Source organism: Oncorhynchus mykiss, chromosome 21 (assembly GCF_057628025.1).
Source record: "Oncorhynchus mykiss isolate SJ-2025 chromosome 21, ASM5762802v1, whole genome shotgun sequence".
NCBI lineage: Eukaryota > Metazoa > Chordata > Actinopteri > Salmoniformes > Salmonidae > Oncorhynchus > Oncorhynchus mykiss.
In genome coordinates, this window is record NC_143042.1 from 44,388,407 (window position 1) to 44,412,334 (window position 23,928).

Below are 23,928 nucleotides of genomic sequence, written 5' to 3' on the forward strand. Positions count from 1 at the left end.
AGAAATAACTATTGATTTTCTGGTTCATTAAGATAAACTTAAGGTATATGTTGTTGGTTGTTGAGTCAATTAGACCATGCTAATTTCAAGCTTATATTTCTACTAAATAAGCTATTTAAGAATATTAGCCGGTTAACTCCTTGATCCTACTGTACCCTCTGAACTGATACTGTACATGTTTCGGGTCATTCACAGCCCATCCTAGTCAGACACTTACTAAGACTCCTTCACACCAGTACACCACTCCTGCAACGTGAGGGCAGGAAAAAATAAGTCACAGGAGTTGAGGATGGAGTACAAACAGCCTTAAGGGCCGGTGTCCCTATCCAGGCTGGGGCCGGAGAAAGACTTCTCCCACTGCCCGAAGCAGCCTCCCCATCCTCTACAGCCCCCCAACCCTCCGCCCTCGAGGGAAACTCCTCTACTTCCTCCCCTTCTTTAAAGGATGTGCCAAAATAAGCAGCTATGGGCCAGACGATGAACACCTTTTCCACTGGTTGATAGCAGTGGCTCACACAGCTCTGAAGAACCATAAGAAGCAGCCTGGAGGGGAACGCTCAGTAGAACCACCATGGAGACCGTTAAGATAGCCTTACTCATCTTCCTTCTAACCTCGCTCCAGCTCCTCACAACAGGTAAGCCAACAGGGATATTTAGACCTGCTTTTGGCAGTCCAAAATGACTACTAAGTGGCTTGGATAGGAGAGCGCACAAGGTGACAAAGGATTGTCTCACAGACAGAAATGTCGAATTCAATTCATAATGGGTTTTAAAAGTTACACAGTTACGAAGTGTTTAACACTGTTGGACAGATGCGAGTTTTAGTCAGGCAAAATGGATGCTTGAAAAAATAGGCAAAAAGACTTGCCAGTAGTTGCATTGTATAGTGTTTTATGTTATTTTGTAGAATAATTGCTTTTATTAGCTGTTGTATTTACTTATTGTCTTAATCAGACTTGGTTTGCAAATCAAAAAATCTTGCATATGGACATGTGGTTAATTAAATATCTTATATAATAACACACGAAACACAACTGGCGATCACAATCAAGATATCCAGAACAGTGTGTTTGTGAGTTGAACTAAGAGAGGCTCACACTTTGAAATTTTTTCCAGGGACGTCCAATGATGCCTATGTGCATTTTTCCGTTGGTACGAGCCTGAGATACGAGCAGAATTGTTTTTTGTTGTTGTCGATTGGAATCTTGTGTAGTGTGTGTGTGTGTGTGTGTGTGTGTCCCCCCCCCCCAAAAAAAACGGTATATTATCCTTGTCAGCCACGTGTGGAGGAAGGTACAGCCTCAACCCTTAATAAGGTGCTATGAATGTTAATAAAGTAGCATAACACTTCGGGTTAAGGTGTGTCAAGTATTACCAGGATAACTCAGAGACCTCCCCATGGTACAAGTCGCCCAAGAGAGGCATATGGGCATGAAGGTTGACAGGGAGATGCACCAAAGCTGTTGGCAGGACATTGAAACATTCATGTTTTACTAAAAGTCAATTGTAAGACCAGATGCACACCAAAAAATAATCTTTATTAGGTGTGTGTGAGGAACACTGTTCAGCACATTGTGTGCTTTACACCTACACTGAGTGTATAAAACATTAGGAACACCTGCTCTTTCCACGACAGACTGACCAGGTGAAAGCTAGGATCCCTTATTGATGTCACTTGAATCCACTTCAATCAGTGTAGATTAAGGAGAAGTGACAAGTTAAATAAGGATTTTTAAGGTTAGAGACAATTGAGACATGGATTGTGTATGTGTGCCATTTAGAGGGTGAATGGGATAGACAAAATGTTGAAGTGCCTTTGAACAGGGTATGGTAGTATGTGCCAGGCGCAGCCAACAACTCTGGAAAACATTGGAGTCAACATGGGCCAGCATCCCTGTGGAACGCTTTCGGCACCTTGTAGAGTCCATGCCCCGACGAATTAAGGCTGTTCTGATGGAAAAGGGGGGTTGCAACTCAATATTAGGAAGGTATGCTTAAAATGTTACGTACTCTCCGTGTATATTTCAAGTCTCTGCAAGTTCAGTGAATTCCTGCAACAAATTCACTTAAGATTAGCCATCCTTGGCAATATTTTCATTCGACATATTGCATCGGACAACACAGATAATAAGACAGGACCTATAGGAATAAAAAAACATTGTTTGACGTCCAGGCCGAGACAAATGAATGTGGTTACTTGGGCTTGTGGAAAAAATAAAGAGGGAGTCTCCTGATTTGTTGTTTTGCTTGGAGCATGGGCACAGATCCAGGACCTGCGCTGCCCAGAAAGGTGATTGGAGCTGTAGATAGCCAGTGGGAACCAAACTGCTCCTTCTCTAACAGAGGGTGAGAGATCATTGTCCTGACCATTTCGAAGTGAAATGATCCAATCGGCAGCAAATCTCCTTCCTGCATGAATGTAAACATCTGCAGGAAACACCTAAGCAAAGCCCTAGCGACTACAGTGCAAGCCTCTATGGAGTGGACAGAGACATTTTACTTTTTTTCCCTTGCAAATATGTCCCACCATAATATATACAAAACGAAATTGATAAAGAGTTCTCTTAGCAAGAAGTATCCACCTACAATATATTACATCAACAACAAAAAAACTAAACTCACTGAATGATTGAATTGTTTTTGTCTGCCTCTCGTCTGTTGTTCAGATGCTTCTTCTGTTGCCGCACAAAAATCAGCAGAACATTCAACAACAGGCAAACCATCAGGTAGGTAATGTTTCAAGAGACAGTGATAGTAATTTCGAAAAAATCTCGGGGATTCCTTATTTTCTTTTTTATTACAAACAAAAAAGTAACACTCAAGAGGCTGGTTGCATTTTAAAGTCTGAAAGATTTACGCATCACATATGTTTATCCTGCTGCTAAGTTTGGTGATTTGAATCTTATTGTACACTACTGAGTTAGAACATCTTTGATCTGTCATCACAGAAACTACGACACCCGTCACGACTGTTCCTCTTTCCACTGTAAAGAACCTTGGTGCAAATGTTACTGCAGCCAGCGTTACTGCAGCCAGCATTACTGCAGCCAGCGTTACTGCAGCCAGCGTTACTGCAGCCAGCGTTACTGCAGCCAGCATTACTGCAGCCAGCATTACTGCAGCCAGCGATACTGCAACCAGTGTGACCCCAACCAGTAAGTCAAATAAAAACTTTTCAAAACATGGTCTAATGTTACAATGTTCTAGTTCAAAGTGTCAGAACATTAGGACATTGTAACATTAAAAAGTGTTCAATCTTTAGAGATAGGTACAGTATGCTGGTTTAGAAACTGCTGTTAACACAGCATCATAAAATGCATCATACCGGCTGTATTTCTGTATTTTGAAAGTGATATATCTTGTAAACTTGATTGCTGACATGCAAAAAAAAATTGGACTATATCAATAATGGACTAATGAAACAAACACCAAAATATTGTTTTTGTGGTGGAATTTTCCTTTAAGACTGATTTTGCATTCCAGAGAATTCTACCTGGAATTCTACTACATCACCAGTAACAGAAAAAACAAAAATGTCATCCTCACCCCAAGTCCCAGTGAATTCCGCATCTCCATATACTAAGGACAATGGTGAGACTTCATAGACATTTCCTTTAAATTGGCTATTGAAATGTAATCTGTCTTCTCTGTAAACTTTATTTTTATGACAGAGGTCCTACATCATACAATAGGTCTGATGTGCTCACATGTGATTGTGCAATAAGCTCTACAGATGTAAAAAAACAGATAATAGCCAGGGTTCGAACATATATATACATCATCTCGGAGTGCTGATTTAGGATCAGTCTTGTCTTTTAGGTCCCAATGAATAAGATTACATGGACAGGGAGGACCTGATCCTACTGTAGATCACATCTCCTACTCTGACAAGCTTAATACTGGGCCAGATCTTTTAAAATGTTAGACATTTTCTGAACGAGTGCATTCTACCTCGTTCACACAGGAACACAAGGGACCCAGGCCCCAACAACTGTTACCAAGAGTGACTCACTAAACAAAACCACCATTTCTCACCTTACCAAAAAGCTCTCAGGTAGGAGAAGATTTGTTTACCCTCTCTCAAATCACAATAGAGATAGGCTAGAGGATAGCAAGTACTGCATTGGGTTAATGATACCATGACCCCATAACAATGTTTTGCCATGAATGTTGTCTTCAGGTTCAGAGGATGAAAATACAGGTAAGTCTAAAGCACCATCACTGTCCCTCAGTGCACTATTTTGTCTACTACCTGTGTAGGAAGACACGATGGTATAATGATAAAAATGACAATTTTTTCCCCCAGGTCAAGATAGAGTCAAGGACAATAAGAATACGGATCAAGATGTCGGTACGTCCTCTACTACCATCATCTGTATAGGAATAAACTCACATTGTCACGAATGGTGCTCCATTTTCCTTGCACTGAAAAACACACGGTCCGCAAAATAACCATAACATTTTAAATGGACACATTATCCAGATGACAAGTTACCTACACCATATATACAAAAGTATGTGGACACCCTTTCAAATTAATGGATTCGGCTATTTCAGCCACACCCGTTGCCGACAGAAGTGTAAGATCGAGCACACCGCCATGCATTCTCCATAGACAAACATTGGCAGTGGAACGGCCTTAATGAAGAGCTCAGTGACTTTCAATATGGCACCGTCATAGGACACCACCTTTCCAACAAGTCACATTTCTGCCCTGCTTAGAGCTGCCCCGATCAACTGTAAGGGCTGTTGTAGTGAAGCAGCAAAGGGGGGGATCAACTCCATATCAATGCCCATGATTTTGGAATGAGATGTTCGACGAGCAGGTGTCCACATACTTGAGGGTATGTAGGGTATTATGCAACTAGCATCTCCTTCTCGTGGTCGTCGAAAGTTCAGTTACCGCATAAATCACACTGCAGAGTATATGGAGTTTTACGTTATGTTATTGTTTTCTACCAGGTCAACAGGCTGGAGGTGAGAGACGGAAACTCCTAAATCAATTAATGTAGCACCTTTATGGACCCATTTACCTCAGCATCTAATGTTCTACCACACCCACCAGAGGGTGCACACACTTCAAATTTGACTGGGTTGTGTGTGTGTGTGTGTGTGTGTGTGTGTGTGTGTGTGTGTGTGTGTGTGTGTGTGTGTGTGTGTGTGTGTGTGTGTGTGTGTGTGTGTGTGTGTGTGTGTGTGTGTGTGTGTGTGTGTGTGTGTGTGTGTGTGTGTGTGTGTGTGTGTGTGTGTGCGTGTGCGTGTGTGCAAAGTCAATATTCAAGCCATGTTTGATTACAAATCATCATAAATTGCCTACATTACACATTGTCCCAACAATGGTACTAATCCAACTTCTCATGGGATGTGAAAAACAACAGTTTTGTCTGCCACACTAAAAGATATACCTCCTCTTTGTCTTTAGATAAGAACCTGCTGTGGATTCTTTTGCCAGTCCTGGCACTTGTGGGGGCTGCTGTCGTGGTCCTTCTGAAAAGTAAATGCATGAAGGACCACGATCACACAGGTACAACTCAATGACTGAAACAGCTGTGACTCTACACAGCATTATGTCTACATGCTCATTACAAACTAAATAGCACTCATTATTCCATGTTTTTTGTCCCTGAACAGAGATAACTGATAATGGAACAGAAAAGTAAGTATAGTCGTTGTACATAAAGATAGGACTCCATTTGAACAGTTCAATTATAAACTGGGTGTTTCAGGCCCTGACTGCCGATTGGCTGAAAGCTGTGGTATATCAGACCGTATACCACGTGTATGACAGAACATTTATTTTTACCGTTCTAATTACATTGGTAACCAGTTTATAATAGCAACAAGGCACCTCTGGGGTTTGTGGTATATTGCTAATATACCACAGCTAAGGGCTGTATCCAGGCACTCCGTGTTGTGTTGTGCTTAAGAACTGCCCTTAGCCGTGGTATATTGGCCATATACCACACCCCCTCAGGCATTGTTTAAATATACTGTGATCTTGTCAAAAAATACTATTTTACCACCAATATGCTGTGCTGTCTCCTCTTTGCAGTGCCTCTTTCCAGAGCAGGCCGGACAACGCCAAAGACGGTGTCATGCTTCTCGGGGTGAAGTCTTCAGGCGGTGAAGACAATGGTACGTTTAAACTGTTTACTTACTTAGCATCGTCAAACGGTGAGGCGCTGTTATACTGTAAACTTCCAGCAGCTCTGGTGAATGCATAACCAGGCCATTGCAGTAAAGCTCGGCTCAGTAGTGTGAAAATATTATAACAAGCAATTAGTCTATTCAGTTCCCACGACTCCTCCCCTTCAAGTGAAGTAAAGACCAGGAGGAACATTTCAATAAAACTGTAAAAAGTTCAAGAGAATCATAGTCTTCTACTTAACTTTCCCAAGTTCTCGCACTCATTTCCACCATCCCTCTACATTACAACTGTTTCATCAGGCGTGGACCTGCAATTATTGCAGTGAAGCCTGGAGCTTTTAATATCTCATTGTGCACATTCAGTAAATGAGCTTGGGCTGCAGAGAACAGGGGAAGGTGTTTCCTGTGATTTCTCATCCCCACCCTTGAAAGACCAGCAGAGGATGAAAGATGGGGACTTCCTCACACAAACACAGATTATTTTGGACGGGCCCTATTGTGTGGCTCCCTGGGCCGGCAAATGTCAATGTGCCCTGGGCAGACCCTGTGTGTAGTTTGCATATCAGGCATAAATAGGCCTACCTCCCCAAATGGGAATTTGGCTTAAAATCCCTACCTTCCTCCCTTTTCACTCTATCTGTTTGCTGGTAAACTCTGATATCTGGACAATAATACAACACTGAACTACTGTTCTGTTGAGCAACCACGAAGCAAACACACCAGGGCTGAGTTCAACAGGACGCAACGTTATGGAACATTCAGATAGAAATGTACTATACGGAACAAGGATGCCTCTGTCATTTAAAATAAGGAATCACGCTGTCTCTATTCCTGGCATTTCTATCTGCAACGTTCGACAAAGTTTGGCTACTGATCGTGGCTCTGGATATTCCTATTCTAATGCGAGGGATGTTGTAATGTAACCACACCTGTCAAATTAGATCCTGGGTTAGGGTTTTATAATACATTACCAGTTTGTTCATTTTGAACTCTCCATTTCAGCTGCTGCAAGATAAAAGGGATGCCATCCCATTCGAAAGGACCAATGGATGAGGACGAGCTCTTACAACCAAAAAATGGTCCAGATCCCTTCACCTTCAACGATCTAAACCTTATGGACTATCTAATACGGCGTCACAGAATCACAAAAGTTACTAAAGTGGGAACATTTGTATATGGTTTGTGAGTATTGTAGGATATGGGGCTCTTAACTGAACACGTGTCTGTTAGAAGGTATAACATGTTTTATTATGTACTTCATTGTTTTGTGTATTCCTATTTTGATGGTAATTTAGTCAAGAAGGAATTGTGATTTTAATTTAATCAAGACCAACATCCAGACATTTTAGTCAGGAAAACGATGCTGGATTCTGAATTAACATGAATAAATTAACCCAAATTCTCATTGTCTGAGTGTAAGATGATTGTCTCACCCCTGTATTCAAGATACTGGTTTTGATTTGATTAAATCACCCAAACATGCATGAAATCCAAATGTACTGAACCTGAATTCAACACACAATTCCTCGATTTAAACCAGTTAGTGACCAGTACACATGGTTAACAAGTGTTTGTATGCTTTAAATCGGTTTAAAATAATGATTTAGTTTTCAGTGTAAATGCCAGGATTGTAAAGATGAGCTTTTTTACCAGTATGTTTCCTGCTTTTGAACAAGTTATTTTGTATATTAGCTGTTGCTTGTCAGAAAACTTTTGTCATATGTTTCCCAAGGAGGGTTGGGTTTGTTTAAATCACAGATGTATGTTTCCCAGGGAGGGTTGGGTTTGATTAAATCACAGATGTATGTTTCCCAAGGAGGGTTGGGTTTGTTTAAATCACAGATGTATATGTTTCCCAAGGAGGGTTGGGTTTGATTAAATCACAGATGTATGTTTTACAAGGAGGGTTGGGTTTGTTTAAATCACAGATGTATGTTTCCCAAGGAGGGTTGGGTTTGTTTGAATCACAGATGTATGTTTCCCAAGGAGGGTTGGGTTTGTTTAAATCACAGATGGATGTTTCCCAAGGAGGGTTGGGTTTGTTTAAATCACAGATGTATGTTTCCCAAGGAGGGTTGGGTTTGTTTAAATCACAGATGTATGTTTCCCAAGGAGGGTTGGGTTTGTTTAAATCACAGATGTATGTTTTACAAGGAGGGTGGGGTTTGTTTAAATCACAGATGTATGTTTCCCAAGGAGGGTTGGGTTTGTTTAAATCACAGATGTATGTTTCCCAAGGAGGGTTGGGTTTGTTTAAATCACAGATGTATGTTTCCCAAGGAGGGTTGGGTTTGTTTAAATCACAGATGTATGTTTCCCAAGGAGGGTTGGGTTTGTTTAAATCACAGATGTATGTTTCCCAAGGAGGGTTGGGTTTGTTTAAATCACAGATGTATGTTTCCCAAGGAGGGTTGGGTTTGTTTAAATCACAGATGTATGTTTCCCAAGGAGGGTTGGGTTTGTTTAAATCACAGATGTATGTTTCCCAAGGAGGGTTGGGTTTGTTTAAATCACAGATGTATGTTTCCCAAGGAGGGTTGGGTTTGTTTAAATCACAGGTGTATGTTTTACAAGGAGGGTTGGGTTTGTTTAAATCACAGATGTATGTTTCCCAAGGAGGGTTGGGTTTGTTTAAATCACAGATGGATGTTTCCCAAGGAGGGTTGGGTTTGTTTAAATCACAGATGTATGTTTCCCAAGGAGGGTTGGGTTTGTTTAAATCACAGATGTATGTTTCCCAAGGAGGGTTGGGTTTGTTTAAATCACAGATGTATGTTTCCCAAGGAGGGTTGGGTTTGTTTAAATCACAGATGTATGTTTCCCAAGGAGGGTTGGGTTTGTTTAAATCACAGATGTATGTTTCCCAAGGAGGGTTGGGTTTGTTTAAATCACAGATGTATGTTTCCCAAGGAGGGTTGGGTTTGTTTAAATCACAGATGTATGTTTCCCAAGGAGGGTTGGGTTTGTTTAAATCACAGATGTATGTTTCCCAGGGAGGGTTGGGTTTGTTTAAATCACAGATGTATGTTTCCCAGGGAGGGTTGGGTTTGTTTAAATCACAGATGTATGTTTCCCAAGGAGGGTTGGGTTTGTTTAAATCACAGATGTATGTTTCCCAAGGAGGGTTGGGTTTGTTTAAATCACAGATGTATGTTTCCCAAGGAGGGTTGGGTTTGTTTAAATCACAGATGTATGTTTCCCAAGGAGGGTTGGGTTTGTTTAAATCACAGATGTATGTTTCCCAAGGAGGGTTGGGTTTGTTTAAATCACAGATGTATGTTTTACAACATTTGGGGTTAAAGCAAATAAACTAAATGCGTTTATTTTTGTAATGGAGCAAATCCATAAGATTTCCCTCTGGTCAAAGATGATTTGAATTTCTCGAATACAGAACAGCGCTGTTTTACTGATCGGCACTGGTTGAATATTTGTTGTTTTGCACCCGTACATGCTAACAAAACATTGGCGCCATTATACAATGAATGAAGTTCATGTTGATTTTGGATGTTGACTACACCTGGCTACACAGCATATCTGATTGATTTGAATGTGTTGAGTTATATAATGCACCATTGGTTCTTAACGGTATGCAAATAAGCAGACCTTATAAGCATATCGTATTCCCAAATAGTAGACACGTTTTTAATGGACAGCAAAGTCCAGGCCCAGCTGCTCCCATCACTCCTGGAGGGTTTAGTTCCAACCAGGTTGTCTTTCTTTGTCGTCAAACTGCACAGATTATCAGATCTCACAATGATTTGTCTGAGAAACCATTTGAATAGGCTATATTATAACACAGGCTTAGTAATCTTCTGAGATGCGCAGCATCTAGAGCCTACTTGATTCGACACCTGTAAAATGTCTAATTTATCAAAATAAACAACATGGCTAATGTAGCCTGGTAACCTTTCAGAACTGCACAGCCGAAGAATAGCACACCAAAGAGGGTATTGTCCCTTTACGAGACATTACCCTCACTGGGGGGCGAACAAGGAGGAAGCGGTGATGAGGGTGGTGAAAAGCTGAAGAGTGCTGCTAGTGCAACTGGTGATGATGAGGAAGGAGCGTCTGCGATATGTAGGTCTTCAAAGGTAAGCATAGAGTTGTTGTCCATCCAGACACTCAACCTCTCAGTGCAGGCCCTGATAGAAAGGGTGGACAGACTCCAAGGAATACTCTCTTATTGGGCAGGTGGAACATATGAGACTATTTGGATGTACTCCAGTTCTCTCCGAGAATGCTGACTAGGAACACTATGATACACCAGCCAGACCAACAATCACACTGACTCCTCAACAAAAAAGAGCATGATACAACGTTAATATGTATTAAAACATTCAAAGATATGAGCCAGGGAATGACCCCAGAGGACACCTCATAGACTACTATAACTCCCTACCCATGGAGCTTAGCTACTCATTGCCATTTGTTAATTAGGTTTTGCAGAAGAGGTAAGAAGAGACCCCTCTTCCTGGGGTCCACAAAACATGAAAAGTGACAAAACACATTTTAAATACAACGATATGCAATACAACTAAAAAAGGAATACAAACAATACAACTGAAAAAGTATGTGTGTGTGTGTGTCACAGTCCCCGCGGTTCCATGAGTTGTTTAATCCATTTTTTTTAAAGGTCATTTCATTGTTTGCTTGAGTAATTGGACATGGGAGTGCCATTAGAATCATGGCTCTGTATAAAACTGTGTGTTGCCGTGAATTTTTGTTTTGGACTTGGGGACTGTGAAGAGACCCCTGGTGGCATGTCTTGTGGGGAATGTACAGGTGTCTGAGCTGAATGTTATTCGATTATGCAAACAATCTGGAATTTGTCACAGTAATATTTATCATAAAAACTAGAAGAGAAGTAGTTAATCTCTTGTCAACCCTCAACCATCTCAACATGGCACTGGGTCACCTCTATTGCTTTGGCTGCATGTTTGGGGTCATTGTCCTGTTGGAAAGTAAAATCTTCGCCCCCAGTCTATGGTTGTTTGCACTCTGAAGCAGGTTCTCATCAAGGATTTTCCTGTATATGGGTCCATTCATTGTTCCCTCTGTCCTTACCAGTCTCCCAGTCCCTGCCACTGAAAAGCACGGTAGGAATGTGTTGAATGGGTAATGAGCTATGCCTGGTTTTCTCCAAACATAGCACTTTGCATTCAGGACAAAGAGTACAATTTTTGTTTCATCAGACCACATAATCTTTTGACTTGTGCTCTCACAGTCTTTCATGTGTCTTTTTGCAAACTCCAGGCGTGCTGTCATATGCCCTTTTCTCAGGAGTGGCTTCCATCTGGCCACCCTCCCATAAAGCACAGATTGGTGAAGTGCTGTAGAGACTGTTGTCCTTCTGGCAGGTTCTCCCATCTCAGCCAAGGAACTCTGTAGTTATCTCAGAGTGGTCATTGGTTTCTTGGTCACCTCCCTGACCAAGGTCCTTCTTGCCCGGTTGCTCAAATTGGTTGGATGGCCAGCTCTAGGCATAGCCTGGGTAATTCCATATTTTTTTCAATTTCCCAATGATGTGCTCTTGGAATATGTCAACACTATAGAAATTGTTTTATGGCATTTCCTCCCAAATATGTTCTCACTCGCCTATAGTAGGCAACCCAGACTTGCCAAAAGCCCTGAGGGATGCCAACTTTAATCTTTGGCATACTCTAGGAATCAGGACCTTTTCAGACCTATTTCATCAGAAAACCACTACACTGAAATCCTTTCAAGAGCTCTGCAGTGAATTCGATGTGCCAAGATCCCATTTTTTCAAATATCTTCAAATTAGACATGTGATTTCCTCATTTACCTCCAAGAGGAGGTTTAGAACTCAGTTGAATGAAGTTGAAACCCTTCTTGTCACAGCACAATCCATTAAAGGCAAAATATCATACATCTATAGACTCCTTTCTGAGAAAGGAAGCTCCTCCTTTACTCCTTTGAAAATAATCTGGGAAAAGGACCTTGGTCTGACTATCAGTGATGAGTTATGGGCGGAAGTTTGCGACAGGGTATACTGCTCCTCTACCAGTGTAAAAATGAAAGAATCTAATTACAAATGTTTGTACAAATTTTACTATACTCCTTTGAGACTCCATAGAATGAAAACAGATATGTCTCCTAACTGTAAAAGATGTACCTCTGAAAGCGGAACCTATATGCATGTATTTTGGAGCTGTAGGGAGATTGCCAGATTCTGGCAATCTGTACATACTGCTGCACAGAAAATACTAGAGGTACAGTTTGATATGAACCCGTGTATCTATCTTCTTAATGCCCAGCAGGACTTTGTCATTGATCCTGACAGAGAAAATTTGCTTATGACTATTACATACTTTGCTAAGAAATGTATTAGTCTATTGTGGGCCTCTAATACCCCTCCTACATTTAAAATGTGGATTGACCAGATTGTTGACTTTCTTCCTCTTGAAAAGATCACTTATGACCTCCACAAGAGACAGCCCAAGTTTGATAGACTCTGGTCTCCACTATTCAACTATATTTCAAACTGGACAGAGTGAACGGGGTGACTAGGGAAATGCGCAGATACATGTTGTGTAAGGTACTGTAAAACCTAAAAACGAATTATTGGCCCGTCGTCTCAGCGAATGCTTGAAATAGCTGATAAGAACCTTGATAGTGCTGCTGCAAGTGTTATATGTTATTTATTTTATTTTTTTATTATTTTTTTTTTTTCATTTAGTTTTTGAGTACGTGTGCGTATGTGTGTGTGTATGTATATGTGCGTATGTATGTACGTATATATATATATATATATATGTACCAAGGAAAATATATAGATTAAAAAAATTTATTTGTGATTTATTTATTTGACTTTATCATTCATTTTAATTGTATTTTTATTTTTTCAAAAGTATTATTATTTTTTAATTTTTTTTAAAGCCTGTCATATCTGTGAATGTGGAATGTGTTTTGTTGGTTGAATGAAAAACAAGAAAACTTAATAAAACTTTAAATTGAAAAAAAGAAATTGTTTTATACCCTTCCCTAGATATATGCCTCATCACAATTCTATCTCAGGGATTTACAGACAGTCCTTGGACGTCTTCCATTTAAGAATGATGGAGGCCGCTGTGTTCTTGGGGATCGTCAATGCTGATCTATGATCTATGTCTTGACACAATCCTGTCTGGGAGCTCTAAGGACAATTCCTTCAACCTCATGTCTTGGTTTCTGTTCTGACATGCACTGTCAACTGTGGGACTTTAAATAGACAGGTGTGTTTCTTTCTAAATAATTTCTGAACAATTGAATTGGCCAGTGTTGGACTCCAATCAAGGTGTAGTGACATCTCAAGGATGATAAAAGAAAATTGGATGCACCTTTCAGCTCAATATGGAGTGGCATAGCAAAGGGGTATGAATACTTACAGTGGGGCAAAAAAGTATTTAGTCAGCTACCAATTGTGCAGGTTCTCCCACTTAAAAAGATGAGAGAGGCCTGTAATTTTCATCATAGGTACACTTCAACGATGACAGACAAAAGGAAGAAAAAAATGAAGAAAATCACATTGTAGGATTTTTAATGAATTTATTTGCAAATTATGGTGGACAATAAGTATTTGGTCACCTACAAACAAGCAAGATTTCTGGCTCTCACAGACCTGTAACTTCTTTTTTAAGAGGCTCCTCTGTCCTCCACTCGTTACCTGTATTAAGGGCACCTGTTTGAACTTGTTATCAGTATAAAATACACCTGTCCACAACCTCAAACAGTCACACTCCAAACTCCACTATGGCCAAGACCAAAGAGCTGTCAAAGGACACCAGAAACAAAATTGTAGACCTGCACCAGGCTGGGAAGACTGAATCTGCAATAGGTAAGCAGCTTGGTTTGAAGAAATCAACTGTGGGAGCAATTATTAGGAAATGGAAGACATACAAGACCACTGATAATCTCCCTCGATCTGGGGCTCCACGCAAGATATCACCCCGTGGGGTCAAAATGATCACAAGAATGGTGAGCAAAAATCCCAGAACCACACGGGGGGACCTAGTAAATGACCTGCAGAGAGCTGGGACCCCAAGTAACAAAGCCTACCATCAATAACACACTACGCCACCAGGGACTCAAATCCTGCAGTGCCAGATGTGTCCCCCTGCTTAAGCCAGTACATGTCCAGGCCCGTCTGAAGTTTGCTAGAGAACATTTGGATGATCCAAAAGAAGATTGGGAGAATGTCATATGGTCAGATGAAACCAAAATAGAACTTTTTGGTAAAAACTCAACTCGTCGTGTTTGGAGGACAAAGAATGCTGAGTCGCATCCAAAGAACACCATACCTACTGTGAAGCATGGGGGTGGAAACATCATGCTTTGGGGCTGTTTTTCTGCAAAGGGACCAGGACGACTGATCCGTGTAAAGGAAAGAATGAATGGGGCCATGTATCGTGAGATTTTGAGTGAAACCTCCTTCCACCAGCAAGGACATTGAAGATGAAATGTGGCTGGATCTTTCAGCATGACAATGATCCCAAACACACCAATGATCCCAAACACACCACCCGGGCAACGAAGGAGTGGCTTCGTAAGAAGCATTTCAAGGTCCTGGAGTGGCCTAGCCAGTCTCCAGATCTCAACCCCATAGAAAATCTTTGGAGGGAGTTGAAAGTCCGTGTTGCCCAGCAACAGCCCCAAAACATCACTGCTCTAGAGGAGATCTGCATGGAGGAATGGGCCAAAATACCAGCAACAGTGTGTGGAAACCTTGTGAAGACTTAAAGAAAACGTTTGACCTCTGTCATTGCCAACAAAGGGTATATAACAAAGTATTGAGATAAACTTTTGTTATTGACCAAATACTTATTTTCCACCATAATTTGCAAATAAATAAATAAAAAATCCTACAATGTGAATTTCTAGATTTTGTTTTCTCATTTTGTCTGTCATAGTTGAAGTGTACCTATGATGAAAATTACAGGCCTCTCTCATCTTTTTAAGTGGGAGAACTTGCACAATTGGTGGCTGACGAAATACTTTTTTGCCCCACTGTATATACTGTACTCGATACCATCTACTGCATCTTGCCTATGCCGTTCTGTACCATCACTCATTCATATATCTTTATGTACATATTCTTTATCCCTTTACACTTGTGTGTATAAGGTAGGAGTTGTGGAGTTGTTAGGTTAGATTACTCGTTGGTTATTAATGCATTGTCGGAACTAGAAGCACAAGCATTTCGCTACACTCGCATTAACATCTGCTAACCATGTGTATGTGACAAATAAAATGTGATTTGATTTGATTGTTGCAAAAGCCATTATACCATAGAAGAGAAATGCAACCCAACAGAAGAGGCATGCTGGGCCTCCTGTTAGATTCTACAAGAAGGTCAGGGGATGCAATAGGAGTCATGAATCGCTGAGAAGAAATGGGTGCCAGCATACCAGACCCCTTGGGCAGGGAGATAACAAGAGGATCCGCCTCCATTGCACTGGATTAGTAATGTGAAGCTCAACCAGGGATACTTTTGCCTCATTCAGGGAAGCTTATTCGACAAATGGAAATATTTCACAGGCAGAGTTTGGCAGCGCTCGCCTTGCTCACTAAAACTGAAGGTCACACAGGCAAACTGAGGGACTGAAGACTATTGCCCTTATTACAGCCATTTCAAAGTCTTTGACAGACCATAGTGCCAAATACAGTTCTGTCTATTAAAAAGTTATATTTTCTTAATATATTTTATTCAACCAGGCCTCTAAAGCCGGATTCTCCAATTTATAAGTTGGGGTTAGCGAAAAATGCTATCACACAATGTTAGCTCTCACACAAAATGTGGTTTGGAATTTAAGACATTGCAAGTAATTTGCTTGAATGAGGAAGTGCAGTGCAGAGTACACCCAAACCCAATCTGCTCATGATTCAATTGAAATTGAACACTGAACCGGCAGGGGGCAGAGTTAAACATTGTTGTTTTGGTATAACCACGATGCCTCTCAATAACTGCTCATTTCAGAGAAGGAAGTGACCAGGGTGAAGGCTGAGATGGAGGAGAAGAGAGAAGGAGGTGGCCAGTTGTAAAGATCGCCAAATGGCGCAAGAGGGCTGTAGGAGATAGATGGAGAGGGTGTGCCTGTGTACTGTAGGCCTGCAGAGAGATACAGGGAGATACACTGCATTAGGAAAGTATTCAGACCCCTTGACTTTTCCCACATTTTGTTACATTACAGCCTTATTCTAAAATGGATTAAATACATTTTTGTCCTCATCAATCTACACATAATATCCCACAATGACAAAGGGAAAACAGGTTTTTAGAAATGTTTGCACATTTAAAAAAAAATATGTAAATAAGTTATTTTTTAGATAAGTATTCAGACCCTTTGAAATTGAGCTCAGGTGCATCCTGTTTGATCATCCTTGAGATGTGTGTACAACTTGATTGGAGTCCACCTGTAATGAATTAAATTGATTGGACATGATTTGGAAAGCACACACCTTTCTTTACAAGGTGCCACAGTTGACCCTTGCATGTCAGAGCAAAAACCAAGCCATGAGGTTGAAGGAATTGTCGGTAGAGCTCCAAGACAGGATTGTATCGAGGCACAGATCTGGGGAAAGGTACCAAAACATTTCTACAGCATTGAAGGTCCCCAAGAACACGGTGACCTCCATCATATTTAAATGGAAGAAGCTTGGAACCACCAAAACTCTTCGTAGAGCTGGCAGCCCGGCCAAACTGAGCAATTGGGGGAGAAGGGCCTTGGTCAGGTAGGGGACCAAGGCCCTTCCAATCAGGCCTTTATGGTAGAGTGGCCAGACGAAAGCCACTCCTCTGTAAAAGGCACATGACAGCCCGCTTGGAGTTTGCCAAAAGGTACCTAAAGACTTTCAGACCATGAGAAACAAGATTCTCTGGTCTGATGAAACAAGGATTGAAATGCCAAGCATCACATCTGGAGGAAAACTGGCACCATCCCTACAGTGAAGCATGGTGGTGGCAGCATCATGCTGTGGGGATGTTTTTCAGCGGCAGGGACTGGAGACTGGTCAGGAACGAGGCAAAGATGAACGGAGCAAAATACAGAGATCCTTGATGAATACCTGCTCCAGAGCACTCAGGACCTCAGACTGAGGTGAAGGTTCACCTTCCAACATGACAACGACCCTAAGCACAAAGCCAAGATACTGCAGGAGTAGCTCCCCATCTAACCTGACAGAGCTTGAGAGGATCTGCAGAGAAGAATGTGAGAAACTTCCCAAATACAGGTGTGCCAAGCTTATAGCGTCATACCCTAGTAGACTCGAATCGCTGCCAAAGGTGCTTCAACAACGTAATGAGTAAAAGGTCTGAATACATACGTAAATGTGATGTTTCTTTTTTTTTTATACATTTGCAAATATTTCTAAAAACCTGTTTTTGCTTTGTTATTATTCACTGGGGGAAAACTGTCTGACCTCGCATTGGTAACTAAAGAGGGCGGAACTTGACTTTATACAGATGTGGGGGGAAATGGCCTTGAAGGGGATTTTTGGGAATTCTGCAAGAGGGACCTGGCAACCCTGTTTGTGAGTCATGAACACGGTACGTGTATAACTACAACCAGTTAGCAAGTCGGACATTTCCAAGTTTCCTAGTTGCGATTAGCATGTGATAGTGGCATCCTTATCAGCGAATATTAGTCTGGCTGTTGTGTAATGCCCTTATTAAATTTAAAACATTAGCAATGTTAACTGTTCTTCTAGTCTCCAGTTGCACTGGCAATGCATGTGACTGTGTTTTTTTAGGGGTATCTTGTTCTATCCATGTGACAGCCAGAGCTCCCTGGTGCATTGGATTCCATTACCCTCAGCTGTAAAGAGGGAGGGCCAGGCCTGGAGAGTCAGATTGCATGGGGGAAATCAAATGGCTGTTGAGAGGGATTGATAATGGATTCCCAGAGTGTGGCTGTTGCGCTGCAGCTACAGTTAAACATCACTCTTCAAACATCTTATTGAACAATGCACACAAACCTGCCCGTGTCTCTCCATACTGCATAAGTTTGTGATGAGTAACTTTGCCTGAGAACTGAAGACTAGTGATTGCTTCCTGAGCTGAGGATTTAGCTCAGAGTCTTGTGCCGTGCAGAATGTCATGTAAGAATCATCCCAGCTTGAAATAGTTCCCAATCGTTCTGACACAGGACTCCTGGGTTCAAGCCCAGTCTGTCACATTGGTTCCGTGACCGGCATGGGTCTCTGAGAAAGAGGATGGCAAACGGGGGTGAAGTGTAATTTAGGTGGTTTGGTGAGTAATGCTCATGTGATGAGTTAATGAAAACATGTGTAAATTCCCCAAGTCAACGCTAGGCTAGCTCAGTGGACTAACAGTCTTCTGTTGCACAGGAGACCAAAGAAAACATACCATACTGCACTTATCTTGATTTGCCTGGCTACACAGATTCCTTGCTCCAGCCAAACGCTACACCACGCCCACAGACGTTAGTTTCTTCTACGCAATGAGTCTGGATCTGAGTACCTCCCTGATCGACAAATGTTAACACATTCGGGGCTATCTGATTGATCCCGAACCCGATGGGTTGGGCTAAAGCCAGAACACACGTGGCTAAAGCGGCAGTTTGAAAATTCATCATTGGCTTTGATACTCTGATTGGTTAGAGATGATCCAATCACTGATGACTTTGTTTGTAAAATACCCCTTGTTGTACTCATCAACACAAACGACTTCAATGATGGCTGTCTCAGACTAAAGTATGTAGTGAATGACAGAGCAGCGGAATAATTTTGTGTGAGTCGTCATGTGTTCTATTATACTTTCCACCAATTTCAATCCATGACTTTGGGAAGCTGCTCAGTGAGGCTCCCCAGATCCCATTTCCAGAGGTGTCTGGAAGCAACTGTCTCGTCAAATTTTATGCTCAGTTTTCTTAATTAAATTTAGGAGAGCGTCAAACCATTTTAGATCCATTACTCCACCTCTAAAATGTACCCAGAGTGCAAAATGAATGTGCAATCCATCCGTTCATACATTTCTCAGCCACTAATAATATCATGTTATAGATAGACACAAAAGTTAAGGTAGCAACCATTGATTGGCACACATCTCATTAAATTCTGAACATTGAAGTACAAAAAAATACATGAGTTTAAGAGACTACCTGTTGAATATGGTCCTTATGGTAATAATTTGACTACTAACCCTTTTTCCCTGATGAATTATCGCAGGTGAGCGAGTAATTGCAAAATGCAGTTAGCAACAAAGTAATGTTTCTTGATTATTGGTTGACGCAATTTTTTCCGTGGCCAATCATGTGCCTCTGGGCAGACGCTATCTGAGCGCCCTGACAAGCGCGAGGTGTGTTGCTTGGTAAACTTCAGCCAGTACCAGAATGATAAAATGATTCCGATTGGTCAAAGCTGCGTCAGCTGTCAGGAGAACGGTATAAATATTCCCCGACCCTTTTCTCGAGCTGTAGACATTGTTGATGTCAGTGTGGTTGTGGTGGAGAAAATATTATTGTTGACCCTATGTGGGGGAAGTATTTATATAAGAGAACATTTATTTAAAAAAACTAAGTTATTTATTTTGGGCAAACATCAAGGTAAGACATCTCTTTTATGTGATAATCATGTAATACTCTGCAAGCAAATGTTCTGCTACACCATGAGGACTAATCAAATGTTATTATACAAAGTTTTCGAAACATTAGCTAGGTTACGTTAACTTGGTTGTAACGTTATCTAGATGCAAGTTAACAATTTGATTCCATCTAACTTTCGTCAACTTGTCATCAAAACAAAGCTTTTAAGTTATGTAGACTGTCTATGCCAAGTTGGCTTGCAAATTGTTGCTAAATTATTATTGAACATATTCCCTTTTTTTTTTTTTTTTTTTTTTTACAGCACTTTAAAAAGGAACAAACGGTGTGTCACTATGGTTGTTGCTACAAGCACACTGAACAGTAAAAACGCTGAATGCATATCAGAATTGGTTGACCGTAGATACGAACAGGCTTGTATCGACAATGGTAAGCTTGGAAGTAGTATTATTATTCTACAATGTATACTTTCATGTGTAGGCCTATTTTGCAACTGGTTATTTCTATAGTCTCCAGCGCTTGTTTACTTCAATATTGGTGCATAGCTGCAGGGAAGAATGGCGCAGGAGGGTGGGAGGGGAGTGGATGGTGAAGTCAACAAAAGATGAAGTCATCTTTTCTCATCAGCTCTGTGCTAGCCTACAGGACTCAGTTTATTTGTTAATGAAAGTTGTACTTTATGGAGACACATCAAATGTTGTTCAGTGTTTGTTCCATAATGTGCTCTTGCCTTGCCTCAACTATTGTCTTTTTGTCTTCAATTAGAGCTGGATTTCTGGGACCACTGTCTGGCTGAACCCCACCTGAATGTGGAGGTGTCTGAGGACAGGACATGTCAGCAGCTGGCCAAGATGTTCGAGACCTGCCTGTCGCGGGCCAAAAAGACCACGCTGCACTGCTCAAAGGTGCTGGTCCCGGAGAAGCTCACTCGGAGGATAGCGCGTGATGTCCTGCGCCTGTCATCGGGCGAGCCATGTGGCATGCGCGGCTGTGTGCTCTACGTGCACCTGGAACAGGAGAAGTGCTGCAAGCAGCTGGAGCGCATTGTGTATAACGCAGATGTGGTGCCCACCTTTGAACTGACACTGGTGTTCAAACAGGATGGCAGTGCTTGGCCCAGCCTCAGAGACTTCCTGCACATTGGTGCCTGTTTCACTCCAGGCTTCAGGCATGTGCTGAAACTCAGTCCGGGCTTCCGGCTCATCAAAAAGAAGCTCTACTCCTCCTCGGCTGGTACCGTGGTAGAAGAGTACTGAGGCAATGGCGGAAGGTGGGACTCTTGGGGGGGGGGGGGGGTGTGTAAGGGTACAATGCACTTCTACACTTGAGTGTGAATGAAAAATCACTCCTGGAGGGTCTTTTGTTTGTTTTATATGATTAGTTTGTCAAGTGATGGCGTGCTGGTATACGAAGGTTATCGGAGGTGTCCAAAGGCCGGTCAACCAGCCTGTCTGTTCCAATGTCCAGAATGGTACAGCTTATTATTCTAAATGGACAGGCTTGGTTACTGTAATGGATTATGGTCTAATGCCTGAACAAGATTAGCATAACTGTCATTGACTTCACAATATTTGAACAAGCTTTTCCAATCAGCTGAAGTTAAATGTAACATTCTGAATATATTTATATTGTCACATACACCAGATGGGTGTTTTACGGGGTTAAGTGCCTTGCTCAAGGGCACATTGACAGCTTTTATTTTTCACCTTGTCTGCTCTGGTATTCAAACCAGTGACCTTTCAGTGCTGGCTGTACGCTCTAACCGCTAGGCTACCTGCTGCCCTTTAGAGAGTCTTTGGTAATCAATAATTGTCCTACTCATAATTCAAAATTATAAAGATTTGGCAATTCATGTTTTAATGTTTTGATGTCCTGGTTTTCCACATTTTAGTAAGTGTGTTTGTTCAGTCACTAGCCACTTTGAAGTTGCATCAGTCTGGAGTTTGTTTCCAGATTTGTCCACTATGTTCAGCAAAGTGAACACTCCTAGAGGAACAGGACCTGGAATGTGGTCAGGGGCCATAATGTAAGTGTTCAATGCTGATTTGCGGGTATGTGTTTGTTAGCGAGTCATTGAATGTTTGTCCTTGTGAACATGCTGCTCATCAATGGCGCAGGCTCTCCAACCTCGATGCCTTAAACTGCCATTTAGAAAATGTTAATCAGTTCCTTTTTTTTGCACTTGTTTAGATCCAAGCTCCACGGGATTTCTGTAGAGCTTTCCTTTTTAATACCATATTTTCTGTCGTTACAATGCTGTTCTCAATTCACTGTTGCATTGCTGTTTAAGCAACTGAGGATTTTAAAATTCCTTTTGAAGGAAGTGGGAATCTTGTATTTTTGACAATAAAACATTTTAAACTGACTTGTCAAGTGTTTAAATATTAATTCAAATGTTTTCCAATCTGGGTTCAACTGCATTACACGCAACTCAAGTTGGTGACTAATTTAGAAAAATTGGAATTTGACTAGATTGCAAATGTTTTAATGGTAAGAAGTTGACTTGCCACTAGTTTTGTACAAGCGCTTTTGGCTAATCGATCACCTAGCCAGCTGTGGTGTCTCTTCTGGTGCTATGAATGAGACTGACATGAAAAGTTGCACAATCCAGGCTTCTCAAAACATAGCTGCAATATGAACATGACCAGTGGGATTCTCTTTGTGCTGGGGGGCTGGCATAAAACAGATTTTTCAGCATGGTGCATTACTGAAGTACTCTGCCTAGAAATACTAGTGGCCCTTGACTGCCTCAGGTGGGTCTAATGCTGGTTAACTGCATTTCAGCCGGTGTCTATTCCACAAGATACCACTGGCTAAATTTACCGTATGACGTTGAAAGGTCTCTGCTCTGATCAAATCAATTTTATTTGTCACATACACATGGTTAGCAGATGTTAATGCGAGTGTTGCGAAATGCTTGTGCTTCTAGTTCCGACAATGCAGTAATAACCAAATAATCTAACAATTCCAAAACTACTGTCTTATACACAGTGTAAGGGGATAAAGAATATGTACATAAAGATATATGGATGAGTGATGGTACAGAGCAGCATAGGCAAGATACAGTAGATGGTATCGAGTACAGTATATACAGAGCTTTGCTCTGTTCCATCTGACTGAACAATCCACTCATCAGCCCAGCCGGGCACTTCAAACTTGTTCACTATAAAAGGCATCTAGACTAACATTTGTTTTCAACAGCGGAGATTTGTATAACCTTGGCTGTCTGACATTTGCAACATCGCAGCATTAGATGTTAGTTTTCACTAGAAGTACAGAAGCAGCTTTAAACATTTTCTAGATTTGCCTAATTTCCTTTTCCAAATTCTTAAAATTTCACATATTGGGGTTGAATTTACACGTTTTGTTTACCATTTGTAGTGAGTGATCTGTACCAAAGTCCATCTGAAAATACATGTGTTTTGCAGTTTCTTGAAATACTTTGCAAATCCAACTAATTTCTCAAACTGAAATGGTCTATTCATGCCTTTCCATTTTAGTAGACTCTTATCCAGAGCAACTTACAGTAGTGAGTGCATACATTTTCATACTGGACCTCCGTGGGAATCGAACCCACAACCCTAGCTCTACCAACTGAGCCACATCACATAAACCACTTGATGTCTCAATGTATTCAATTACTGTATTGTGCATAGTTTTTCTTTATGGTGATGGAAAGTCTACAGGTACAAACCCAGATGACCAGCGTATGTATAATAACAGCCTCCACTCTTCTGGGAAGGCTTTCCACTAGATGTTGGAACATCGCTGCGGGGACTTGCTTCCATTCAGTCATAAGCATTAGTGAGGTCAGGCACTGATGTTGGGAGATTAGGCCTGGCTCACAGTTGGCGTTCCAATTCATCCCAAAGGTGTTCGGTGGGATTGAGGTCAGGGCTCTGTGCAGGCCACTCAAGTTCTAGCACACCGATCTCAACAAACCATGTATGTATGGACCTCGCTTTGTGCACGGGGGCATTGTCATGCTAGAAAAGTAAAGGGCCTTCCCCAAACTGTTGCCACAAAATTGGAAGCACAGAATTATCTAGAATGCCATTGTATGGTGTAGAGTTAAGATTCACCTTCACTGGAACTAAGGGGCCTAGCCTGAACAATGAAAAACAGCCCCAGACCATTGCTCCTCCACCAAACTTTACAATTGGCACTATGCATTCGGACAGGTAGGGTTCTCCTGTCATCCGCCAAACCCAGATTTGTCTGACTG

At 41.4% G+C, this 23,928-nt stretch overlaps 2 protein-coding genes across 3 annotated transcripts; both read left to right on the forward strand.

Annotated features, from left to right (window-relative positions):
* Positions 1-191: 191 nt before the first annotated feature.
* LOC110500631 (uncharacterized) lies at positions 192-7,550 on the forward strand. 2 transcript variants are annotated; one of them, XM_090214742.1, is made up of 12 exons: positions 456-635; positions 2,667-2,726; positions 2,949-3,084; positions 3,130-3,155; positions 3,484-3,591; positions 3,965-4,054; positions 4,181-4,201; positions 4,307-4,351; positions 5,423-5,524; positions 5,632-5,656; positions 6,053-6,135; positions 7,150-7,550. In XM_090214742.1, exons 1-12 carry the CDS (start codon positions 572-574, stop codon positions 7,161-7,163), a joined length of 774 nt encoding a protein of 257 aa, XP_090070868.1. In that variant the 5' UTR covers positions 456-571; the 3' UTR covers positions 7,164-7,550. The 2 variants fall into 2 exon arrangements, with proteins under 2 accessions (XP_021433786.3, XP_090070868.1); XM_021578111.3 differs by having other exon boundaries at positions 192-635; positions 2,949-3,155.
* Positions 7,551-19,458: 11,908 nt separating this feature from the next.
* LOC110500632 (DNA damage-inducible transcript 4-like protein) lies at positions 19,459-22,068 on the forward strand. The gene is made up of 3 exons (XM_036958096.2): positions 19,459-19,706; positions 20,008-20,132; positions 20,469-22,068. Exons 2-3 carry the CDS (start codon positions 20,039-20,041, stop codon positions 20,957-20,959), a joined length of 585 nt encoding a protein of 194 aa, XP_036813991.1. The 5' UTR covers positions 19,459-19,706; positions 20,008-20,038; the 3' UTR covers positions 20,960-22,068.
* Positions 22,069-23,928: the final 1,860 nt, after the last annotated feature.